The sequence below is a fragment of the Podarcis raffonei genome, chromosome 2, assembly GCF_027172205.1.
Source record: "Podarcis raffonei isolate rPodRaf1 chromosome 2, rPodRaf1.pri, whole genome shotgun sequence".
In the NCBI taxonomy this organism is placed as follows: Eukaryota; Metazoa; Chordata; class Lepidosauria; order Squamata; family Lacertidae; genus Podarcis; species Podarcis raffonei.
The window spans coordinates 21,155,629-21,177,089 of NC_070603.1; the positions used below are offsets into that span (position 1 = coordinate 21,155,629).

General features: G+C 45.7%; 1 protein-coding gene across 9 annotated transcripts in view; it reads left to right on the top strand.

Annotated features, from left to right (window-relative positions):
* RHBDL3 (rhomboid like 3) overlaps positions 1 to 21,461 on the top strand; it is a 139,307-nt gene that overhangs the window by 48,694 nt on the left and 69,152 nt on the right. For 8 of the 9 annotated variants that reach the window (XM_053375207.1, XM_053375203.1, XM_053375205.1 and 5 more), the window contains one exon: positions 16,772 to 16,930. In XM_053375207.1, the coding sequence (XP_053231182.1) occupies positions 16,772 to 16,930 (159 nt within the window). Of the gene's footprint in view, positions 1 to 8,049; positions 8,263 to 16,771; positions 16,931 to 21,461 lie in introns of those variants that run through there. The other variant, XM_053375210.1, reaches the window with a different exon arrangement.

A 21,461-nucleotide genomic window follows, 5' to 3' on the forward strand; every position in this document is an offset into this window, starting at 1 on the left:
GGAGCAAAGGGCTTCAGCACACAAATTCTGCAGTGCAACCATAGTTCTTGCACCTCCTCTTATACTTCAGAGAGGCTGTCCATTAAAAACAAAAGCAAATAAATTATTGTTTAGCAAGGCACTAAGGTGAATGTTCCATCGGTGCAAGGATTTCTCTTCCCCACTCCATGCAAACCCTAAATCTGTTCCAGAGATTGCCCCAACACTCCAGAAAATATCTGGGGATAGCCCAGGCTTGTGGGGAGAAGGAGAGGAAGTCCCATTGCACTAGTGACAACCCTTGGACAAGTGCAGTTGTTTAGTTTAATGCTCCCCTTTGCGTGTATAAATGTTGGCCACCAACTTTTATTAAAACATCTTGCAAAAACAATGGTGAAACGGCTATAGCGACCGGGGGAGAAATGTCTTGGTTGACACTGTGTTCACCATCCGATGCGTAACTTCACAGCTACCTTTCAATTTACTCCATTTAATAATGTTGAAAAACTTGCTGAACTGGTGTTGCAGAAGTCTCCCTGGAACAGAAAAGGGGGATGATAGCTGAGAGCCTTTTCAGACCAGCCTTACAGCTCCTAAAATATGTATGTATATTTTCACTCTGACTTAGCCAAGTGAGAGTGGTTTGTTCCATACATTATCCTTTATTGTGAAGAGTCTTAAGAAGTGGCTGGGTGTAAGCATATGCAGCTGTCAGTGTGATTTACATGTTGTGTATTTGATCAAAGGACCTCTTCCTTGGACAGAGAAACTGTCCACTCCAATCTGTGCACAGAATGAACACTCCAGTGACATTGGGAGGGAGGGAGGGAAGATGAAGAAGAACACGAACCCCGAAGATGAGAAGCCATCTATTCCAGGCACACACAAACCCTCATTTAAAGGCGGGACTCAGAAAAGCTAGTTGGCCCCCATAAAACCTCCACTAGGGTTGTTTTCCATATCAATATGAAGAGGTAACAAAAGCAGGGGAAAGTGAGTAGTGCAGGCAGGATTTTAAATAAATAAATAAAATTTTCTGCCTCTTCAGATTTGGATTTAAAAAACAAAAGCTTATTGTTGCGGGGTAGGGGAATGGTGAATTAATTTTCTGCAGCTGCTCCTTTAGACCATAAGGGGAATATGTTGATGCAGCCTTTTATATAGGGCAATCTTCAGGGTTGACAGGAGGGGTTTCCCATTTAAATGGCCTTTGAGGCAGCCAGAATGGTTCACGTGATATTTTTAAAAACTGTAATAGAAAGCAAAATGGTTTTTCTGCTCCCCCCCCAAAAAAAAACTAGCAGAATAAGCATTCTTAGAGAAGATCTGTGCAAAGACTCCACACTCCCAGATCTAAAGGGGAGAGAGAGAATTTTTCTCTTGGTGGGGAGCAGGGGTACAACAAGGCAGTGATTTCCATCCCACCTTGTTTTTGTCACAATTACCAACGTTCCCATTCCTCTGCAGTTCGGTTTCTGCCAAACATAATTGGCTTCACTGCCCACTATTTAACATAAGTTACATAATTTGCATAGTTTATGTAATTTTTTGTATAATGTACATACCTGGCATTCATTTCAGTGCACAGTAAATACCAATTTAGAACAATAACAAAATTAGGTATTGTTCGCAGGCATAAAAAAAGCACAGCCATGATGTGAACAATTGCATTCACTTGGCTGATTTCCCTTTCTGACAATTGCAGATGTACACACAAACACAGTCATTTCTGCATCCTTTTCTGTTTTCATCAGAATCCATCCATATCCCTAGTGGGAAGGCTGTTAAAAAGTGTGTGATGGCAAAGGGCCAATGCCTGCTGGGAGGCAGGAGGTAACACCAATCCCTTTTCTCGTTTCCTCTTGAGCCTTGCCAGGATTACCTCTCTTCTTCAGTAGCTTCTCCACTAAGCTGACATTGCCCTCTGCTAGGTTCACTTCCCTCTAAGGATGCAAGCAGTCAGCCCACCCTCCTCCACCACATTGCCTCCACCTTCCAGCTTTGCCCCCGTCTCACATTTCAGGGAATGACATGTCATTGTTGCTCTCCCAGCTCCATCCACTGGGGACTTCCCTTGCCTTCCAAACTGGCCGGCCAGGGTAGTCTGGCTGCACCCCTTTGTGACTACTTAGAGCAGGAAATCTGAAGCAGTTGGAGCCACCACATATTGCTCACATCCACAGCCTCAGGCTGAGCCCATCGCAAAGCTGGCTGAAAGTCACCTAAAGACTTCAAAGTAGCCGAACATCCCACCTGCCCCCAGGAAATGTGTTCCCTATTCCAAATTGCTTTGGTTGTGCTCAGCAGTGTTTACGTCGCTGAAGAGGAAATAGCCTGAACTGAGAAACAAACTTACTCTTAATTTTGCTCTTTCCTAAGGGAGAAACCACTGCCCATGCTCTGGGTTCGACAGCTGTAGCATTAAAGAGAAAGGGCAGCATTCCTGGAAATGTCAGGTATTTTTCCCCCTGGGAGTCGTAGGCTGGGAGATCTGCCAAGGTGATAGACAGGGATCAGCAGAATTGGAAGCCCGTTTAAAGCTGCTTTAATACCGAGTCAGGCCATTGGTCTGTCTAGTCTAGGTCTGCATTCAGAGAGGACTAATCTCCTTGGACAGCTCAGAGTGCCAGCTGCATGGGAGCTCAACGGCCAAGGCATGCCAATGGATACCATTCACCTGAGCTTGAATATCTAGGTTCAGTTTGCTTTAACTCTGCTTCTGCAGTTTGTTCCTAGAAGAGAATGAGAGTCATTATTAACATTCCCATAGGATCTATCATGGTGGGCAGGTGGAAAGGGAGCCATACTTTGTTCCATATCGCAATCAGTTAGCACAAGTATTCTGGGAGAAGGCTCTCTTCAGTGTTCTAAAATGAATCCATTTCAGTACCAAAGTTCCCTTCTTTCTCACATTTTTTCTCTCCTCTTCCTATCCTTTTGCTAGTCTCGTTATACAGAAGAAGTTTCAAAGCAGATAAAATAAAATCATTTTAAAAAACCAGAAATAATTTGAAATAATTCATAAGGCAAAATCCCTAAAACACTCATCCAACAACACGACATGAAGGGCAACTCCTACCCCACTTTTCTGGTAAAAAGTGTGATTTGAAAGGACCACGTTCAAATGTCACCTCACCTCTACGCTTACTAGGTGGCTCTTAGCCATCACTGAGTGTGCCGTTGCTTCCCATCCCCCCAGCCACAATTCCTGGTTGCATAACGCTGGCCTACCTTCCAGTGCTGTTGTAAGGTTTATTGAGAAAAGGTATGGCAGTCTTCCTCATCCCGGTCCCCTCCAAATGTTGCTGGATTTCTGCTCCCATAATCCCTGATCGTAGGCTAAGTTGGATGGGGCTGGAACTGATGGGAGTTGTGATATTTTACCCTTGGAGGGCACCAGGTTGGGGAAGCCTGGTGCATACGATGCGCTTTGAACACTGTAAAATTTCCTACCTGGATCCCATTTTTTATCATGCTGAAATCTGCTTGGAGCAGATAATTAGTAGTTTCCGGCTGTAGCTCTGCTGGCATCCTTTACGTGCTGTGAGACACAGAGGTCAAAGGTTAGAGAGTCAAGCGCTGAGCATGCACCCTGTTGCGTACTGAGCCTCAGTGAAAGCGAAGCCTCCGTTTCTAACTCGGGAGCTGAAATCTGTTCCACGTCTTATCCTATTCCTATTTCCATTAGTTTTAATGGACTCACATAAATAATCGATGAGGAAGGAGCGGAGCTAAGGAGGGCTAGGCCTGCAAATACGTCCTTTAGTCTTAAAACAAACAGCCAAACGGAAGACGTCTCCTTGCTGCCCTTCAGCTCTATTAACCACCCACTCTTTGAAGAGGAAATTTATTGCCAGTGATCCCTGGGTAGAATTTGCTTTAATTTTAATGCACACATGCATGCGTGCATATGCACACACACAGTGTGGCATCTGTTCTAATCCAAATAGGCATCACAGCAGCCTTCTTCTCCACACTTGGGTCCTTATACGTCCTCAGTGGCATCTCTTCCAGTTGTGGAACAGGCTCTCTGGAGAGACCCACCTGGTGTCCAGCCTTAATGTCATTTGGGCACCTGGCCAATACCTATTTATTTTCCTAGGCCTTTATAAATCACGTGCCAGTTCTGTTCTTGTTTAGCTCAGTGGATTTTACTGGCTGCCCCTGTATTAAATTGGTTTTAGCACTGCATGGTTTTGTTCTCTGCTTTTAAATCATACTTTTCGGCGTCTTGTCATGTTCTATCCCTTGCCTCTTTTTCCCCTTTTAGTATAATTGTGATTTAAACTTTGGCTCTGCGTCTTATTGCCTCTTCCTATCTTACAGAGGTTCTTGGGCCCTGTGCAGGGAGTGGTCTGGGAAGGAAGTGGTTGCTAGATTCCTCCTGGGAGGGGAAACATCATATTCTAAGCAGGGTCAGCCTCTCACATTTGATCCTTTTGGAGGGAAGGTCATTAAACCTGTAGTCCTGGATAATGTAAAAATTTTTTTTGCCATTCCTTCCAGTGTAGCTTCTGACCTGGGAATGGAATTGCTTTAGTTCCATTGGTGTTTGATCTGTGTCAGCTGGAGGAACATGATGACCCTAGATAGCTCAGCAGCATTTTTTTAAAAAAGAAAAAAGGATGGACCTTATAGTTTGGGTGGATTGCCTAAGACAACAGAGGGGGGAGTCTGTGGCCCTCCAGATGTTCTTGGGCTCCAGCTTCCATCATCCCTGATCGCTGGCTGTGCCACCTGGAACTGATGGGAGTTGAGAGTCCAATAGGTTTGAAGAGCCACCGTTTCTCTCTTCCTGGCCCAAGATCTAGGAAAACCAGAAGACATAATGCTTCAGTCAGTAGAGCATGAGACTCTTAAATCTCAGGTTTGTGGGTTCAAGCCTCATGTTGGGCAAAAGATTCCTACATTACAGGGGGGTTGCACTACATGCCCCTCGTGGTCCCTCCTAATCATGATTCCATGATTCTAGGTCATCCATCAAAAACTACCGTATTTTTTGCTCTATAGGATGCCATTTTCCCCCTCCAAAAATTAAGGGGAAATGTTTGTGCATCCTATGGAGCGAATGCAGGCTCCTTGGCTTCAGCGAAAGCAACGCGAAGCCTCCAACGCACAGAGGGAGCGCTCCCTCCGCGCTCTGGAGGCTACACGTTGCTTTCGCAGAAGCCTGGAGAGGGAGAGGGGTCGGTGCGCACCGACCCCTCTCGCTCTCCAGGCTTCAGGCAGACCGCCTGAAGCCTTTGGAGCGCAGCGGAACCTCGCGCTGCGCTCCAAAGGCTTCGGGGTTAGCTGCACAAGGCACCCCGCTGCCCTCCGGAGGCTTCTCGGGCTGTCCCAGAAGCCTCCGCAGGGCACAGGGATGAAGGCTCCCTGTGCCCTGCAGGGGCTTCGCGCAAAGCTAGACCAGCTATCCCAGCGGCTATCCCAGAAGCCAGAACAGCAAGAGGCTATCCCAGAAGCCAGGTCCCTCTTGCTGCTCTGGCTTTTGGGATTCAGATTTTTTTTTTCTTGTTTCCTCCCCCCCAAACTAGGTGCATCCTATAGAGCGAAAAATACGGTAATTAGGGGAGGAACCATATCTCAGTAGTTGAGCCCACTGGAAGGACTGTACATCAGTGGTAGAGTATCAGGTTTGCATGCTGAAAGTTCCAGGTCCATTCCTCAACAGCTTCTGGTACAGCTAGCAAATGTTCCTTCCTGAAATCCTGGAGAGCTCCTTCCAGCAGAAAATACTGAGCTAGATGGCCCAATGGTCTGACTCAGGGGTCAGCAGCCTTTTTCAGCTGTGGGCTGGTCCACTGTCCCTCAGACCATGTGGTGGGCTGGACTATATTTTGGAAAAAAAATATGAACAAATTCCTATGCCCCACAAATAACCCAGAGATGCATTTTAAATAAAAGGACACATTCTACTCATGTAAAAACACACAGATTCCCGGACAGTCCATGGGCCGGATTGAGAAGGCGATTGGGCCGGATCCAGCCCATGGGCCTTAGGTTGCCTACCCCTGGTCTGACTCAATATAAGGCAGCTTCCTATGTTCCTTTGTGCAATCAAAATGCCTTGGCTTCAATTCTTTGGATCTCTGGCTAGCAAGTGATGTGAAAAAACCTCTGCCATAGACTCTGGTGAGCCACCACCAGCACCGATCAGAGTAGACCACACTGGGTGAACAAATAGTCTGGCCATCATGGAGGCAGCTTTTTGGGATCAGAGGGTACCAGCTGCCACAGCAGTTTTATCTTTTCAACCTTTGCCTCTACCTTGCACAAGTGGGACTATAATAATTCCCAAACCAGTCATATTCAAGGAAAGGGCAGAGTGAAAACAGAATCTCCCACCTGCTTCACAGCTACCTGATCAATACCGTATATCCTTTTGCTCATTCTTCTACAGTACTCAAGAGGCACTGCAGAGAGAGATTTCTCATAGACCAGGCCAGAAGTCCTTTGAGAGCTCTGCGCTCCTCTTTCTGCAGCTCCGGAGCTGTCCAGCAAATTCCGCGCTTGTGATTTACTAGGGGCATTACCTCAGCACTTGAATGTTATCTGACTTCTTGCGGGCAGGGCGGTGCTTCCAGCCCTCGGGTTCATCTTGGGTCAAAGCAATCTAAAGCATGTGAAACGTACAACCTGGATGGTACTTAATCACTATGGGCTGACTGCAGAGAGAGAGCTTTACTGAATGCTACTGTGTGCAAGAGAGAGAGAAAAAGAGAGAGAAAATGAGGGGTTAGAAATCAGTGTTAGAAACTCAGATATATAAGCTAGGTGCCAAATGGCTCCTTAAAGAGCTACAGTCACCAAAGCAGAAGGTCATTTTGGGGTAAGATGGCTCTAATGTCTTGTTTTTCAAATGATGGACTGACGTGATTGATTCTCAGTTAAAACACCTGGCTAGTTCAGATGAGAACCTTGATCCAGGTTGAGAGCTTGAGAACTTAAAGGGGGGAAAGTCACTTGATCCAGGGACAAGCCCATATATATACTGACCTATTCCAACTTCTTTTTCTTCATGGTGACACAGACCATTCATAACCGAAGAATATTCTTCACAACTGTGAACAGGGCAACGTTATAGAGAATAGTCAACGAGACAGTCATAGAATCATAGAACTGTAGATTGGGAAGGGACCACAAGGATAATCTAGTACCACCCCATGCAGTGCAGGAATCCTTTTGCCCAGTGTGGGGCTCAAACTCCCTAGCCTGAAATTAAGAGTCTCATGCTCTTATCACCTGAGCTATCAAGATGTTATCGTAGATGTTATTGCTATCATTGTTCATGGTTAATACTGATATTTTCTACACCTCTTTGAATTTTTTTCATAAAACTGTAAAAGTCTTCTAAATGAGTGAAATTTTATACCATTTCCTCTTCCAAGGAAGGTTTGTGGTAGCTGAATCATGGAAAGGATCTGCTCCTCTTCCTTGTTTTCAGCTGGGCGGAGATCTCTTCGTTGTTGTTTTTATTGTTCAGATTGGTCCAGGAATTGTTTGTCCTCCCCATTCAAATGAGACCCTGTTTTAAACAGGAAAGGAGAAATGGGTTGAACCGTGTTGTGTGGTAGCGGTTTCCCCAGATATCAGGCCATTGTTTAGCAGCAGTGCATCTTTGACCCACCCTGTTTGTGAACTCATCCGTGGCAAATGTGCCTTTAATTAAAGCAGCAAAATAATCTGAGGTTCAGGATTCGTTAACCAACAAAACAAAACAAAACAAAACACCACCACAACTTTCCTCTCCTTTTAAAGCCAATTTCCTAGGTCATGTTTTTCTCTACTACGTCACTGGGGTGTCCTTTTATTCCCATAGAATAATTTTAAAACCTTGTAGGGCGCTTGGGAAGTGGGAGAATCTATTCTCAAATGGGGCTCTGATTATGCCCGTTAGCATATTTACATTTCTGCTTAAGAGCCTGGTGGGGGGATCAAGGGAATTAAGGGCACTTGTCATTGAAATGCAGAGGAAATCTTGCATGAAATTACCGTTAGTGCCCTATTGTTGGAGGGGGTTTCCAGCCGTCCACACCACACCCTCGAGCAGTTTGGTTGCATTTTGCGCAGTGAAGTGTGAAGTTAGAGGCAGGAGTAGTGCGACTGAAGTTAAAATAGGGAACCATTAGTTTGGCTTGGTGATAGCATTCGTCTGAGGCTAAGAACTCAAGGGATCCGGATCTGGAGTTAGCCCTGTCTTCACCTCTTAATGAAACTGGAGGTGTTGCCTGTCCTCCCATTCATGACTCAATAATGGATAAATACTCAAAGCTTCTCTTCAAGGTCAGTTTTGTTCTCTTCCTTTCTTCCCCTCTTCCCTCCTGCCCCCACCCCATCCGCCCTGCCCCTTAGTAAAGGTGGATGGGGTGGGGGAGGATATGTGAAATACATTGAGTTGTACAGTTGCTAAAAGAGAAGAATACTTTCTGAAGAACCAGTGCACTTTTCTGAAATGTATACCTGGCAACCATTCTCAAAAGGGGCTTTGTAGCAGTTTCTTTTTCTTGACGTGGAGATGTGTATGCCTTGCTTATCATATAGTGCATATGTTAGCAGCAAGAAAGAATATGGGGAACAGCCTACGAAGAAAAGAAATGAAACCGAGGACATGATCTAGGTCAGGCATGGCCAGACTTGGCCCTCCAGATGTTTTGGGACTACAACCCCCATCATCCCTAGCTAACAGGACCAGTGGTCAGGGATGATGGGAATTGTAGTCCCAAAACATCTGGAGGGCCAAGTTTGGCCATGCCTGATCTAGGTAGTCTGCCTATTTAAAGAAACCGCCTAAAAACTCAAAGGAGAATTCGTACTTTCAGCACTTGGGTAGTGTTTACAAGGCAAAATACTTCACCTTTGTCATATGTATGTACATTATCCCGCAATGTAGCACGGGATAAGTGGAGTTGCCTTATGCTGCTTCTGTATGGAAAGTCTCACCTGGGTTTTGAGGAGTGGGTTCCTATCCCCTTACCTGTTACGACCCACTGCATTGGCTTCTGGGTGTACCTGGACTCAAAATGGCACCACTCCTGACAATTAGGCAAACAAGACTGCTTATATAGTTATCTGTTGGTTCTCCAATTACAGCGAGGGCAGGTGGGCTTCTGACCCCTTTACCTTTTGGGATGGCCCCTGTTTTAGGAATGCTGTGGGCTGTGAGTTGACTTACTTTAGGATAGATCAAGGGGTGGAGCTTGCAGATTCAATTAAGGGACCTCCTGCCACAATGAATCAGCCACTGCCTGGTATGTTATTTTTGAGGCCAGGTGAATCTGTACTGTGATGTTGTAGCTTAGATTATGTAGATGGTGCAGCTGACATCGTCCCTTTTTAATACGTTCCCTCAGTTGGGTTGCATGTGGATGTGCTGGGTGAGCCCACCTAAGCCCCCAAAGCTCTGCATGCTTGTCCATACTTTTCATGGAACAGTTGCCTTAATGCATGTGCAGCTGTAGCACCACAGATCCTTCCGAGAAACCCAGCCTGAGCTGAACGGGGTGGTGGCTGATTTTGTAAATTTTGGTAACCTGTAATTAACAATTTGTGTGCTGTTTTCGTGAGCCTGGTAAAAAGCAGCTTAGTCAGTGGATGTATTGTACTTGTTTAACAGTGCTTGCGTTTTGAAATGGTTACTCTCAAAGCAAACTCAAGTCACCCTTTGGAAAACCTTGGAGGAATTCCCCATTGTGCTCTTCTGTCAGTGCTAGCATTTCAGTTTGCCAGGTGGAACTGTCCCCCTTCTTCTCCCCGCCATGTGCTGTTCTGAGTTTCTCCTGCATTAGCACCACCACCCATGAGGTGCATATGGGGAGGAGAGAGGAACAAGTCCTACTGCGTGAGTGGAAGTCCTTGCCCAGGGCTTCCACTGCTGGGACTCAGTAGGTGAATCCTGCCTAGGACATTTGAGTTACTAGCCTCTTTGACTGTTGCCTCTACCTCGAGCCCCACGAATCTGGCATCTCCAGTTTTATTGCCGACCCTTGAATGGTACATAATTTGATTTCCCTGCACCAGAGAGTTGAATGTGCTGCCTGATGCCTCTGATATGTAGAGCATTGTGCCTGAGGTGAAGGGAGGACTATTGAAGGTCTATCTATGGTGGTACATGCGTGTATTTGACATTGCAGCTATGGAGTGATGAATAGGTAAAAGTAAAGGACCCCTGGACGGTTAAGTCCAGTCAAAGGCGACTGTGGGGTTGCAGCGCTCATCTCTCTTTCAGGCCGAGGGAGCTGGCGTTTGTCCACAGACAGCTTTCCGGGTCATGTGGCCAGCATGACTAAACTGCTTCTGGCGCAACGGGATACCGTGACGGAAACCAGAGTGCATGGAAATGCTGTTTACCTTCCTGCCTCAGTGGTACCTATTTATCTACTTGCACTGGCATGCTTTCAAACTGCTAGGTTGGCAGGAGCTGGGACAGATCAATGGGAGCTCACTCCATCGTGGGGATTTGAACCGCCAACCTGATCGGCAAGCCCAAGAGGCTCAGTGGTTTAGACCACATCTGCGTCCCTTGGAGTGAAGAATATCCTGTATGTGAGCCAGCTCCAAGCCATGAGTACAAATACACATTGGGGGGAGGGAATATAGGGCGATCTTGATGTCACTGCACTAGTTGATCTTCTGCTATTCAACAGGCCTGCCTGGAATCCTGACTATAACATGGGCAGTTGCCACAATTCATATTCTGTACAGAATGTTAGCTCGTATACCTGCCAAAAGCAAGATAGAAATAGGAGGGGGAGAGAGAGACTGTCAAGTAAACAATATGTCATCGGGGAACATCTAGTAGCCTTTATCAAGTAGATTGCTTTAGCTGAAGTGATAATTCAGTCTTGTAATAATTCTTTCCTATTTCTTGACATATTTGGTTCCAAATGCACTGCTATATTTGTGGGTGTTCGCTGCTTTTTCTTTTTCTTTTTAGCACAACTGGCTACGCTCTGAGAATCATTTTTAACTGTGCCCTTTAAATATAAAGTGCAAGGTTTTATACTCTCTAAAAGGGCACAGTGCAGACTTCACCTTCTCTTTGGCTTTGAGGAGCCCATTATTAGTGGTTATGCAGGGGAAAGAGATGAGAGAAGCTAGAATCCCTGGGTGCTATCCAGGTTCGGAGTAAATAGGCATAAAATGATGTAATTGGGGGCAAAAAATATATATCTAGATGAGTCTAAACTGACAGTGGTTAATCAGCAAAGATATCTTGGGGTCATGGTGGTCAAGTCAAGGAACTCGTCAACTCAGTGTGCAGCAGCAGAGAAAACAACAATTTTTGTTTGTCTAGGATTATTAGCAAAGGAATTGAAATTAAAATACAGTATCCCAGTGCCTTCCATTGTCTTACTAGATTTGCTGTGCTGCTGAACTACTGAGCATCTTCCAGGCTGTTGCTTATATAGTGTGTTTTTTGTTTTTGTTTTTAATTGATTGATTTTTATCTATTCTACACATTTTTAATTTTGTATGTAAGCTGTCTTGGGAGGGCTTAGGCCCTGAAAGGTGGCATACAAATGCTGAGAAAGAAGTAAACAAGTGAATTAATTCCTCTTAAATCTGCAGTGGAGTCACATTTGAAATACTGCATGTGCTCCTGTCCGTTCCATCTCGTGAAGGGCATCACAGAGCTCAAGAAAGCGCAGAAAAGGGCAATCAAAATGATGGAAAAGGCTGGAGCACCAGCCCTGAGAGGAAAGGCTAAAATGTTCGTTTGTTTTTAAAATTGAAATCTGATTTTGAAAAGAGAACATAATGGGGCATTTATAAAATTAGGCACCAAGTAGAGAGGGTTATTCCCCCTTTGCTTTTCTCATCATAACAGAACTTGAAGCTACACACACAGCATAATGGACTTATAGAACATTCTGCCTCAAGATGTGACTAGGGCTGGGTGATATCTGGTTTTCAACATTGCAGTACATCACCAGCTAAATATCGCAACATACTGATGTATCACGATGTGTGAAATAAGGCTGGAATTATGTAGAGGCATTGGCTGGCTTCACGGTTTTTCCTGCATCATGATTTTTTCATAACACGCACACACACCATGATTCGCAATATATTGCCAGGTCAGAAATTATGAAACTGATATCACAATATGGACTTCAATCTGGTTTTGGACAATATATTGCCTAGCCCTAACACACATCATGATTCATGGATACAGTGGTACCTCAGGTTATATACGCTTCAGGTTACATACGCTTCAGGTTACAGACTCTGCTAACCCAGAAATAGTACCTCATGTTAAGAACTTTGCTTCAGGATGAGAACAGAAATCGTGCTCCGGCGGCGCGGCGGCAGCAGGAGGCCCCATTAGCTGAAGTGGTGCTTCAGGTTAAGAACAGTTTCAGGTTAAGAACGGACCTCCGGAACGAATTAAGTACTTAACCCGAGGTACCACTGTATATTACCAGGTCAATAATTATGAAATTGATATCACAGTATGAACTTCAAACTGGTTATGTTTAATGGTGACGTTTAATGGCTTTGAAGTAGGATGAGAAAATTTGATGAAGGATAGACTGCTGTTAGCTGTGACAGCAGCATGCCTCTGAGTAGTAGTTCATTGGAGTGGGAAGTGAAGAATAACAAAGGAAGCCTGCAGCCTTTGTGTGTGTTTCATGGAAACGCCTGTCTGGCCCATGGCTGGGAAGAAGAAGATGATGGTCTCTGTGGCTGCTTAGTTCTGATTCTGTGGTTCTTCTCCACCAGCTTGTTATTTGGGGGCCCTTTTTCAGGCAGAGGAGAACCCCTCTGATTGTGATCTGGAGGTGCTCTGATTGAAACTGCAGAAGTACACGTTTTCTCTGCCAAGCGATCAGTCTTATGCCAACTTTGGTTATTGTTGTCCTGCAGACTTCTTTTCAACTTCTCCACTTGAGGGGAAAACCTGTGCCAGATTTAAGCTCCTGGCAAGCTGCTACTTTTACCATCCACGCTGCTCGTCAAACAAGCTTTTTCTTCTGCTGCGTCCAATCAATCGCAGCAAAAGGTGCAGCTTTTGTTCGCTGTCAGAAAACCGCGAGATAGGTTTTTTTAAAAAATAGTTGTTGTTTTTAAAGAAGAGAGATTCTTGTCGCTCTTACCAAGCTGCCTTTTTCCATGTACAACATGTTTCCATGGAAAAATGCCCTCCTGGGCTGAAAATTCGCTCATAAATCCCTACCTCTTTTCTTCTGCCTTTCAATCCAACCGACAAGCTTGATATCATCATTATTGGCAAGCGGAGGCCAGCAGGCCAAGTTTGGAAGATCAAAGGCAAATCTCCCCACAGCTGAGATCCAGCCAAGACTAGACTGCATTGGATTTACTGTAAATTGCACTTCGTTACTATTGGGATTCGGGTTTACAAAAGAAAATGTCTTGGGTCCGATGCCAGTTCTGGCTCTCACTTTTAATTGCGAGCACAAAACGATAGTTTGAATCCCGGCAAATTTTATATCTCTGTTCATTGCACCTCCTCTTGCAGGAATAAAACCATTAGCAAGGACTTTATTTATAGTGCCCAGCACCCAGTAAATGTTAGAATTCTCCCCCTTTTAAAACACACTTTATTTAAATATTTATCACTTATAAAATAGCCGTGCATTTCATTAACAAACTACATTACATCCCCATTCCCCTCTCAGAGTTAAAATTCTCAGAGTGGTTTAGTGGTCAGTCCCTCTTCCTCCAGGGAACTCCGGGAATTGTAGCTCTGTGAGGGGGAAACAGCACCTTTAACAAACTACAGTTCCCAGCAACCTTTGAGAGAAGCCATGGCTGTTGGATATGTTTTGTATGGTAACTGTTTTAGATGTATATTGCAGCTGGGGCCTTAGTCTCTGCATTTGTAGCTGAAATACTTTGGCAGCAATTGATGGGAGAGATCCCTCCTTGTGTGCGACTGTGAGTTTAGATGGAGAATAGCTGGCATCCCTAACTCACAGCTGTCCATGGAGGCGCAGGTCAATTCTGTGTCCAGTGCAGCTGTCTACCAACTCCACCTGGTACGCAGGCTGAGACCCTACCTGCCCGCGGACTGTCTCGCCAGAGTGGTACATGCTCTAGTTATCTCCCGCTTGGACTACTGCAATGCGCTCTACGTGGGGCTACCTTTGAAGGTGATTCAGAAACTACAACTAATCCAGAATGCGGCAGCTAGACTGGTGACTGGGGGCGGCCGCCGAGACCACATAACACCGGTCTTGAAAGACCTACACTGGCTCCCAGTACGTTTCCGAGCACAATTCAGAGTGCTGGTGTTGACCTTTAAAGCCCTAAACGGCCTCAGCCCAGTATACCTGAAGGAGTGTCTCCACCCCCATCGTTCTGCTCGGACGCTGAGGTCCAGCGCCGAGGGCCTTCTGGCGGTTCCCTCATTACGAGAAGCAAAGCTACAGGGAACCAGGCTGAGGGCCTTCTCGGTAGTGGCGCCCGCCCTGTGGAACGCCCTCCCATCAGATGTCAAAGCGATAAACAACTACCTGACATTCAGAAGACATCTTAAGACAGCCCTGTTCAGGGAAGTTTTTAATGTTTGATATTTTAGTGTATTTTTGGTTTCTATGGAAGCCGCCCAGAGTGGCTGGGGAAACCCAGCCAGATGGGCGGGGTACAAATAATAAATTATTATTATTAACTGCACTTTTCCTGTGAGAGAGCTTCCATATGTACATGCAGGAAAGCCGAACGTGATCCAGAAGGAAGGAGTAAAATGCTACCTGGAAGTAGTATCGGAGTCTAGGAGGCTGTGTCAAAACCGGTCACGGTTTGCGTGCCAAAGACCAGAAGGAAAAACATATAAACATCAACTGCAGCAAGACCTAGACAACGTTGCAGGATGGGATTGAGAGAATGATAGCAATTGGAGCAGAAAATAGTTTTTTTAAGGTCACAGGCAGCAGCTCTGTTGCTGAGCCATTGCAAACCTGCTCCTTAACAGCCTGATTCAGATATACATAAAAGATCTCTCTCTTGTGCTGCCTGTTCCTCTCTCTTGCTCTCTCTCTCTCTCTCTTTTTTAACGACTGACATCTGTCTCAAACTTCCTTGCTGTCTGGAAAAGCCACTGAAGAACAGGAACCCTTGAGTGACACCAAGCAGTACAATACATTCTGATATATTTGATGGAGATCAAACTTGCTCTGCAGATACATCAACTACAGTCAGCAGAATGGGGCACTTTTTCCACCACAACGTCTTTCTCTTCTGCTGGAGGCAAAGGCATTCCTGGAAGGAGAGAGGAGAGCTAATGGAGCTCATGGTGGTGTTCCTGCTGACTCCTGTAGAATTAAAATGGTTTAAAGGGAGCTCGTGTGCTACAGTGCTTCTGGTTGGGCTAGGACAGGGGTTGGCAAATATTTTTTAGCCGTGGGCTGGTCCACTATCCCTCAGATCTAGTTGCGGGCTGGAGAAGTGGCATGGGGTGGGGACTGGAAGAAGAGGCGAGTGGGGCAAGTAGTCTTCCTCCCCAGCACCAGTTGCTGCGCTTAGCTCCCCAGGGGCTGCCACAACCGCTGCTGCTTCTCGTGGGTAGGCAGAGCGAGCTCGTCCACTCCACTCTCTGGCCCACAGGAGCCCCAGGGCAGCGGTGGCGGAGGGAAGATGGAGCAGCGCGAAAGGGCTGGCTCCGGAGAGGGGCTGCTTAAAAAGGCGCTCAGCCAGCTCAGCCTAACCCCCTTCCTCCTCTAGGCAGGGCAGGGAGAAGCCTGCAGGAGGGAGGGAGGGAGGGAGGAGGCGCCGCCATGGTTTGTGAGAGGGAAGGGGGGAATGGAATGGCACGGGGGGGGGAAATGACACAGCCCAAACAAACAGTGGAGCATTCCATAGTTGTCCTGGGGCACCAAGGGCTACAGGGGGCCCCTTTTCAGTGGCCTTGCAGCATTTATGTCACACCCTAAGGCTCTTTTGCCAGCCCTGGGTGTGGGGGTGATGATTGCAGCCCACACCCAAACATTCTGCCATCATTTGACATCCCTTCTCTAACTGAGGCTCAGTTTGGTTTTCAACATCTTGCCCAAGAAAAGCATTTAGTGTGTGTGTGTGTGTGTGAAGATTTCCCCCCAAGTGCATTAAAATTCATCTATTTTTAATTAAATGAGCGAGAAAGCCATAAGCTGTAAAGAAATACTATTTTATCCAAATTTGAATGCAAGATAGGGAAAAGGTAGGTAGGTTATCCAAGGTTGATAAAACTCAAAAGGAAGTTCTGCTGGCTTACACAGCAAGAGACATTTCATTTCATTTCTTCATTTATTGAATTTATATACTGTCCTATACCCAGAGGTCTCAGGGCAGTTCACAAAAAAATCACAATATATAAAATCAAAATGAAAACAATAATCCAATAACACTCCCCCCCCCACCAAAGAGCCACATTTTAAAGGTTATAGGATGTTTATTAGGTCAGCCAAAGGCCTGGTTAAAAAGGAACGTATAATGAAGGTGCCAGGCGAACCTCCCTGGGGAGAGCATTCTACAGACGGGGGGCCACTGCAGAGCAGGCCTGTTCTCATGTTGCCACCCTCCAGACCTCTTGAGGAGGAGGCACATGAAGGAGGGCCTCAGAAGATGATCTCAGGGTCTGGGTCGGTAGGAGAGGAATTTACGTTTACCTGAATTATTGGGATCTGTCAAGTCATCTGAAACTAGATCCAGTTCTTTGTCCCTTCTGTGTCATTAATAGTTGTGGATTTCCCAATCATTGCAATATGACCATAATCGAAGCTATATGTCAGAGATGGGGAATGTGTTGAGCGCTAATATACCGAACCCCATTCTCTTTGGTTCTCTCTTTCAGTTTGACCCTGAAAACACTGGCTACATCAGCACTGAGAAATTTCGAAACCTCCTCCAAAGGCATGGCTCTGAGCTAGATCCACACAAACTAGAAGTTCTTTTGGCCTTGGCAGACAACAATTCTGACGGGAAGATCTGCTACCAAGATTTCGTCAACTTGGTAAGTGATTCTGTGCTGATTGCAGGCTTGGCTCCAGGGGCCCTATCCTGATTTTCTGCTCCCTTCTCACCACTGCACTGGGCATCTCTCACCTGGAAGGGTGGTGTCAAAGAGTTCGCTTGAAAGGCTTTCCATCTTCAAATGAATTCTGGTTATAATGGCCGTATGCTGCCTCCAGAATCAGAAGGAGCATGTCTCTGAATATCTGCCAGTATAGAAACAACAGCAGGCTATTGTGCTGAAGTCCTGCTTGTGGTCTTCCCAAAGGCTGTCTGGTTGGCCACTGTGAGAAAAGAGGAAGGACTTTGGTCTGGACTGTTCTTATGTTTTTAAATGCTTCCCCCCACCGCCACCACTTCATATTAGCTCAGGGGCTGGGTTTGGGCCTTGTTAGTGAGGATATTGTTGATTGGGAAACTTGGAGATCCTTCTTGATAACTGACCTGATGGCTTCTGGTTCAAAATGTCCTGCCAAGAGCTTCTGTGTTTTCAGAGCAAATGTCTTTCCCACAAAGGTCAGGTGAAATAAAACAAAAATTCTTGGTCTTTTTGCAACCCACTTCTTGTGCAAGATAACAGTTTTTCTTCAGGGGAGTCTTAGCAAAGCAAACCCTTGAGAAAATCCAATGCTCAAGGATGATTCTTGCATTCTGAGGCATACTTGTGTGCCTAATTGATAGAGATGAATTGCTGAGTAAATATACTTGCAAACTCATTCTTACATTATTTTATACTTGCTTGGTAATTATTATGTTTAGATCTCAGTCTTCTTTTAGAAACCAAGAGCACCTTATCTGGAACTCCCAATCATTTCCAAAAGTGTGTCCTTATAAACATGTGTGCCTTATGGCCTAGATCCATAATCTAAAACCTGAATGAGGACCTGCGTAAGATCCAAGGATCCCACCATTACTTGCATGGTGGTGGTTGCTGTTGTCGTACATAGTTTTAGAAGGAGAAAGACAGAGGTGGAGGAGGAAGATGGACATATGAGGTAAAGAAAAATAGATATAGACCCCATGTTGTAAGTTGAAATGAAAGTGGAGTTCTGGCTGTGAAAGTGCTGAAGGCCTAAAGCAGACCAATTGCTTCAGAATAATCCACTGTGTATAGAGGTTTACCAAAAGGACAGACAGACTAACCTTGGATTGGAGGAGATTGGACTAGATGACTCTACGATTCTATGAACCTGCAGATTAACCTAAAATGTGTGCCTGTAGGTCAGTCGCAAAACCATACCTCCAGGTTGACTTGGGAATCTGCCTGACTCCCAAAGCAATCCATTTGGCAATTGCGTTTTAAGACTTGCATAATAAGATATGGTTGCTTTAATTTTTGAAACCTCTTTTTAAAAATTTCGATGCTGAAATCCAGCTTGACAGGGCTGAATTCCTCCTGTTGCAGAGGCTAGCAGTATTTCATTTGAATGTCTGTCTCTTTTACTGGATTTTGATTGCTTTATTTGCTTGCAAACAAGATCAATATTGGAGTGCTATAGATAGGTTTATGCTCTGCTGCTGGAACGGTAAGAAACGGTTGTTTTGACAATATGGTATGGTTACCAGACATCCCCGTTTCCCAGGGACAGTCCCCGGATTTACAAATTTGTCCCCGGACAAAATCTGTCCCCGGAATGTCCCCAGATTTCATTTAATGTCCCCGGATTTATATTTTAAGTGTTGTAGATTTATTAGTAGGGAATGAATGTTGCATGATTGGTTCAACGGCACAAGACACATCATATGGAGACTTCCAGCGAGGCAAAATGGTGGGCGCCACAGCAGCAAGCAGCTCCTGAAGCTAGCCAGAGCCAACTGTGCTACCAGGCTGGCTCCGGGCTGCTGAGACTGCCGCCGCCCCTGCCGAAGGGGAACCAGGGACGCCCGTCAACTGGGGGAACCGCTGACACACACACCCTATGACCCAAATATAGCCAGGAGCGAGAGCACCCAGCCAACTGCCCAGCGGCGCTCTGGGGCCAGGAAAACCCCAGAGCCGATGCAGGGAGAAGGAGGAAAGGAGAAGGAAGAGAGAGAATGAGGAGGGGGGGAAGGGGAGCCCCGACCTTGCCGTGCCACTGCATCCACTCCTGAGAAGGGGAGGTAGGAGTGCACCAGGAGGGCAAGAGCACGTGGCTGAGCCCAGGCCCAGCCCGAGCCTACTCCATGGCGGATAGCACTCCCAAGAGAGCAGTCTGGGGCCCAGAGCAACAAAGGAGACCACAGAAGAAAATATATTACTTCTTAATTTAAAAAAAACACAACTTTTTTTCTTTTCAAAAAAAAATAGCGTCCCTGAATTTTTTGAAAAAAAATCTGGTAACCTTACAATATGGTCCCCATCATTCCCAAACTCACAGCACCCCAAGAAATACCCACCCTTTCTCTGTAGCAGTCTCTTATTTCCACACACCCCCATATTCTCCTCTCTGCAGCAGGTATGTTAACAGCTGAATTCAGTTGTTGATTGGTATGAGTGGCATCCCTTCCATCTTGGTTTAGCTGCTGGCCTTAAAGCTAGTGATCTCAAGCATAAATTAGGAGAGGTGCCTTCTAGATGTTGCTGGGCTACAACTTCTGTCACCCTTGGCCACTAGCCATGCTGGCTGCAGCTGATGGAGCCCAACAACCTATGGAGGGCACACCAGCTGCCGCTGCTCTAAATCTTTTATCTGCCATAGTTTCCTTGTGGTCACATATTCAGGCAACTGGCAAACATCCCTCTCTCACTGTTAGCTGCTGCCTGTACCTACTTTGAGGAAAAGCTAGTAACAGGAGAATGACATCAATTGAGAATCAGTATAATGTAGTGGCTAGACGAGCAAGATTTCCGAGTATACATGTACAGGATAAGGATGTGACTCTGTGCAAGATTACAGCCCCAGTCTTTCTGAAAGGGAGGTCTCATCTTTGTGTGTTTGGGGTTTAGCTCTTTCTGAGCTCAGCCTGCTTTGGTCAGGGGGTTGGACTCGATGGCCCTTGTGGTCTCTTCCAACTCTATGATTTTATGATTCCAGCACCTCAATCTGTTCCTTATACATTTGTTTTTCTCGCCATGAGCAGAGCAGGAATGTTACTGTGCTTGTTGTATCAGTTTTCTTTACTTAGCCAGGCAAGAAGATCAGCAGGGCTACATGATTAACCTCATTAAATTGCAAGCTAAGCATAATCATGATGAGCACATAAACGTATGACTGTGTATGTCTTGTGAATGGTTTTTATGCACATAGTGAAAAGCAGCAGCAGTAGTAGAATTTGCCAGCTTCAGTTGTTGGGGAGATGAAATGATCACTAGCTAAAATATAATGGATTAACTTGCCAACCCTGCTTTGCTGAGGGTTGAGAGTCTACCGAGCATGGCTGCTACTGATCAGCTTCAGCTGGGTTTTTCTAAGACCATGACCTCTTCTTCTGTTCCCCTCATCCTCAACGGCTTTCTGGGTTCACATGTTGTGGGCTCACAACAAGAGAATGTTCATGGCACAGAGTTGATACCAGGTTATCCTAACTGAAAAAGCAAGACCTGCAAGAAAATATTACAGCATGCGGTAGAGTGCTCTTGTTCAGGATGCTTCATTTCATTCCCCCAGCAGCAACTCAAGATTCTGTGTCCACTGAGCAATGTCAGGTAAGCCAGTTGGGTCATCAGCAAAGATAGGGGCCTGATGGAGGAAACTTTGCATGGCGTGGAGACTCATAACGGTGGGACGTGCGGACACCCAGCAAAGCCAAGCTTTGGAAGATTCAGGGCAGACTAAAGAAAGAAGTTATTCAGAGAGCACTTGCTCCCTCAAAGCTGCAGCCAGTCCTCAGGAGAACATTGGAAAACGGTGACATGATAAGTCTGCCGCAATCTGCCATAATCCCTTGCATCTGCCACTCTGCCACTGTCAAGCGAAGCCCACTTCCAATTTAAGATACCTTGGTTTTGAAAAGAAGGCTTTTCACGAGCAACCTCTGACCCAGACGATCCCTCCTATAAATGAGAAAGTTTCATTACATGTTTATTGAACCAATGTGGCAAGAAACCATTGATTTCCTATCACACCTAACCCTCTGTACCCATTCATTTACGTTTTCGCCGTTCTAGTCAATTGACCTACAGACACTGAAGCTTCAAATTAAATAGGAAATGGGGCCACTGTTCATTGGAAGCACCACTGAATGTTGGACGTCTTTCCAAGGATGTTTCCATCTATCTGAAGCCTGCCATTGTCTTCTCTCATCACCACATAAAGCTTTGAAATGGACGAGTTCAGATCTGGAGGTGCCAATGTAGCAATCTGATTCTGGACAATAAAATTTCCAGAAGTATATTCTTCTGGATTCAGTGGGATTTAACTCCCAGCATTAACTGTGCCTTAGGTTGCAGCCTAAATTCGCCTGATGTTGGAGCTGGTCTGTGGGCAATGTTCTGAGGTTAGCAGTCACCTGGTTTATGCGCGTGCATGCTAATTACTTGACAGTTGTGACATCAAGTGGTGACTTTTCACATGGGAATAAGCTCATCTCAAACGAAACACTGCAGAGAG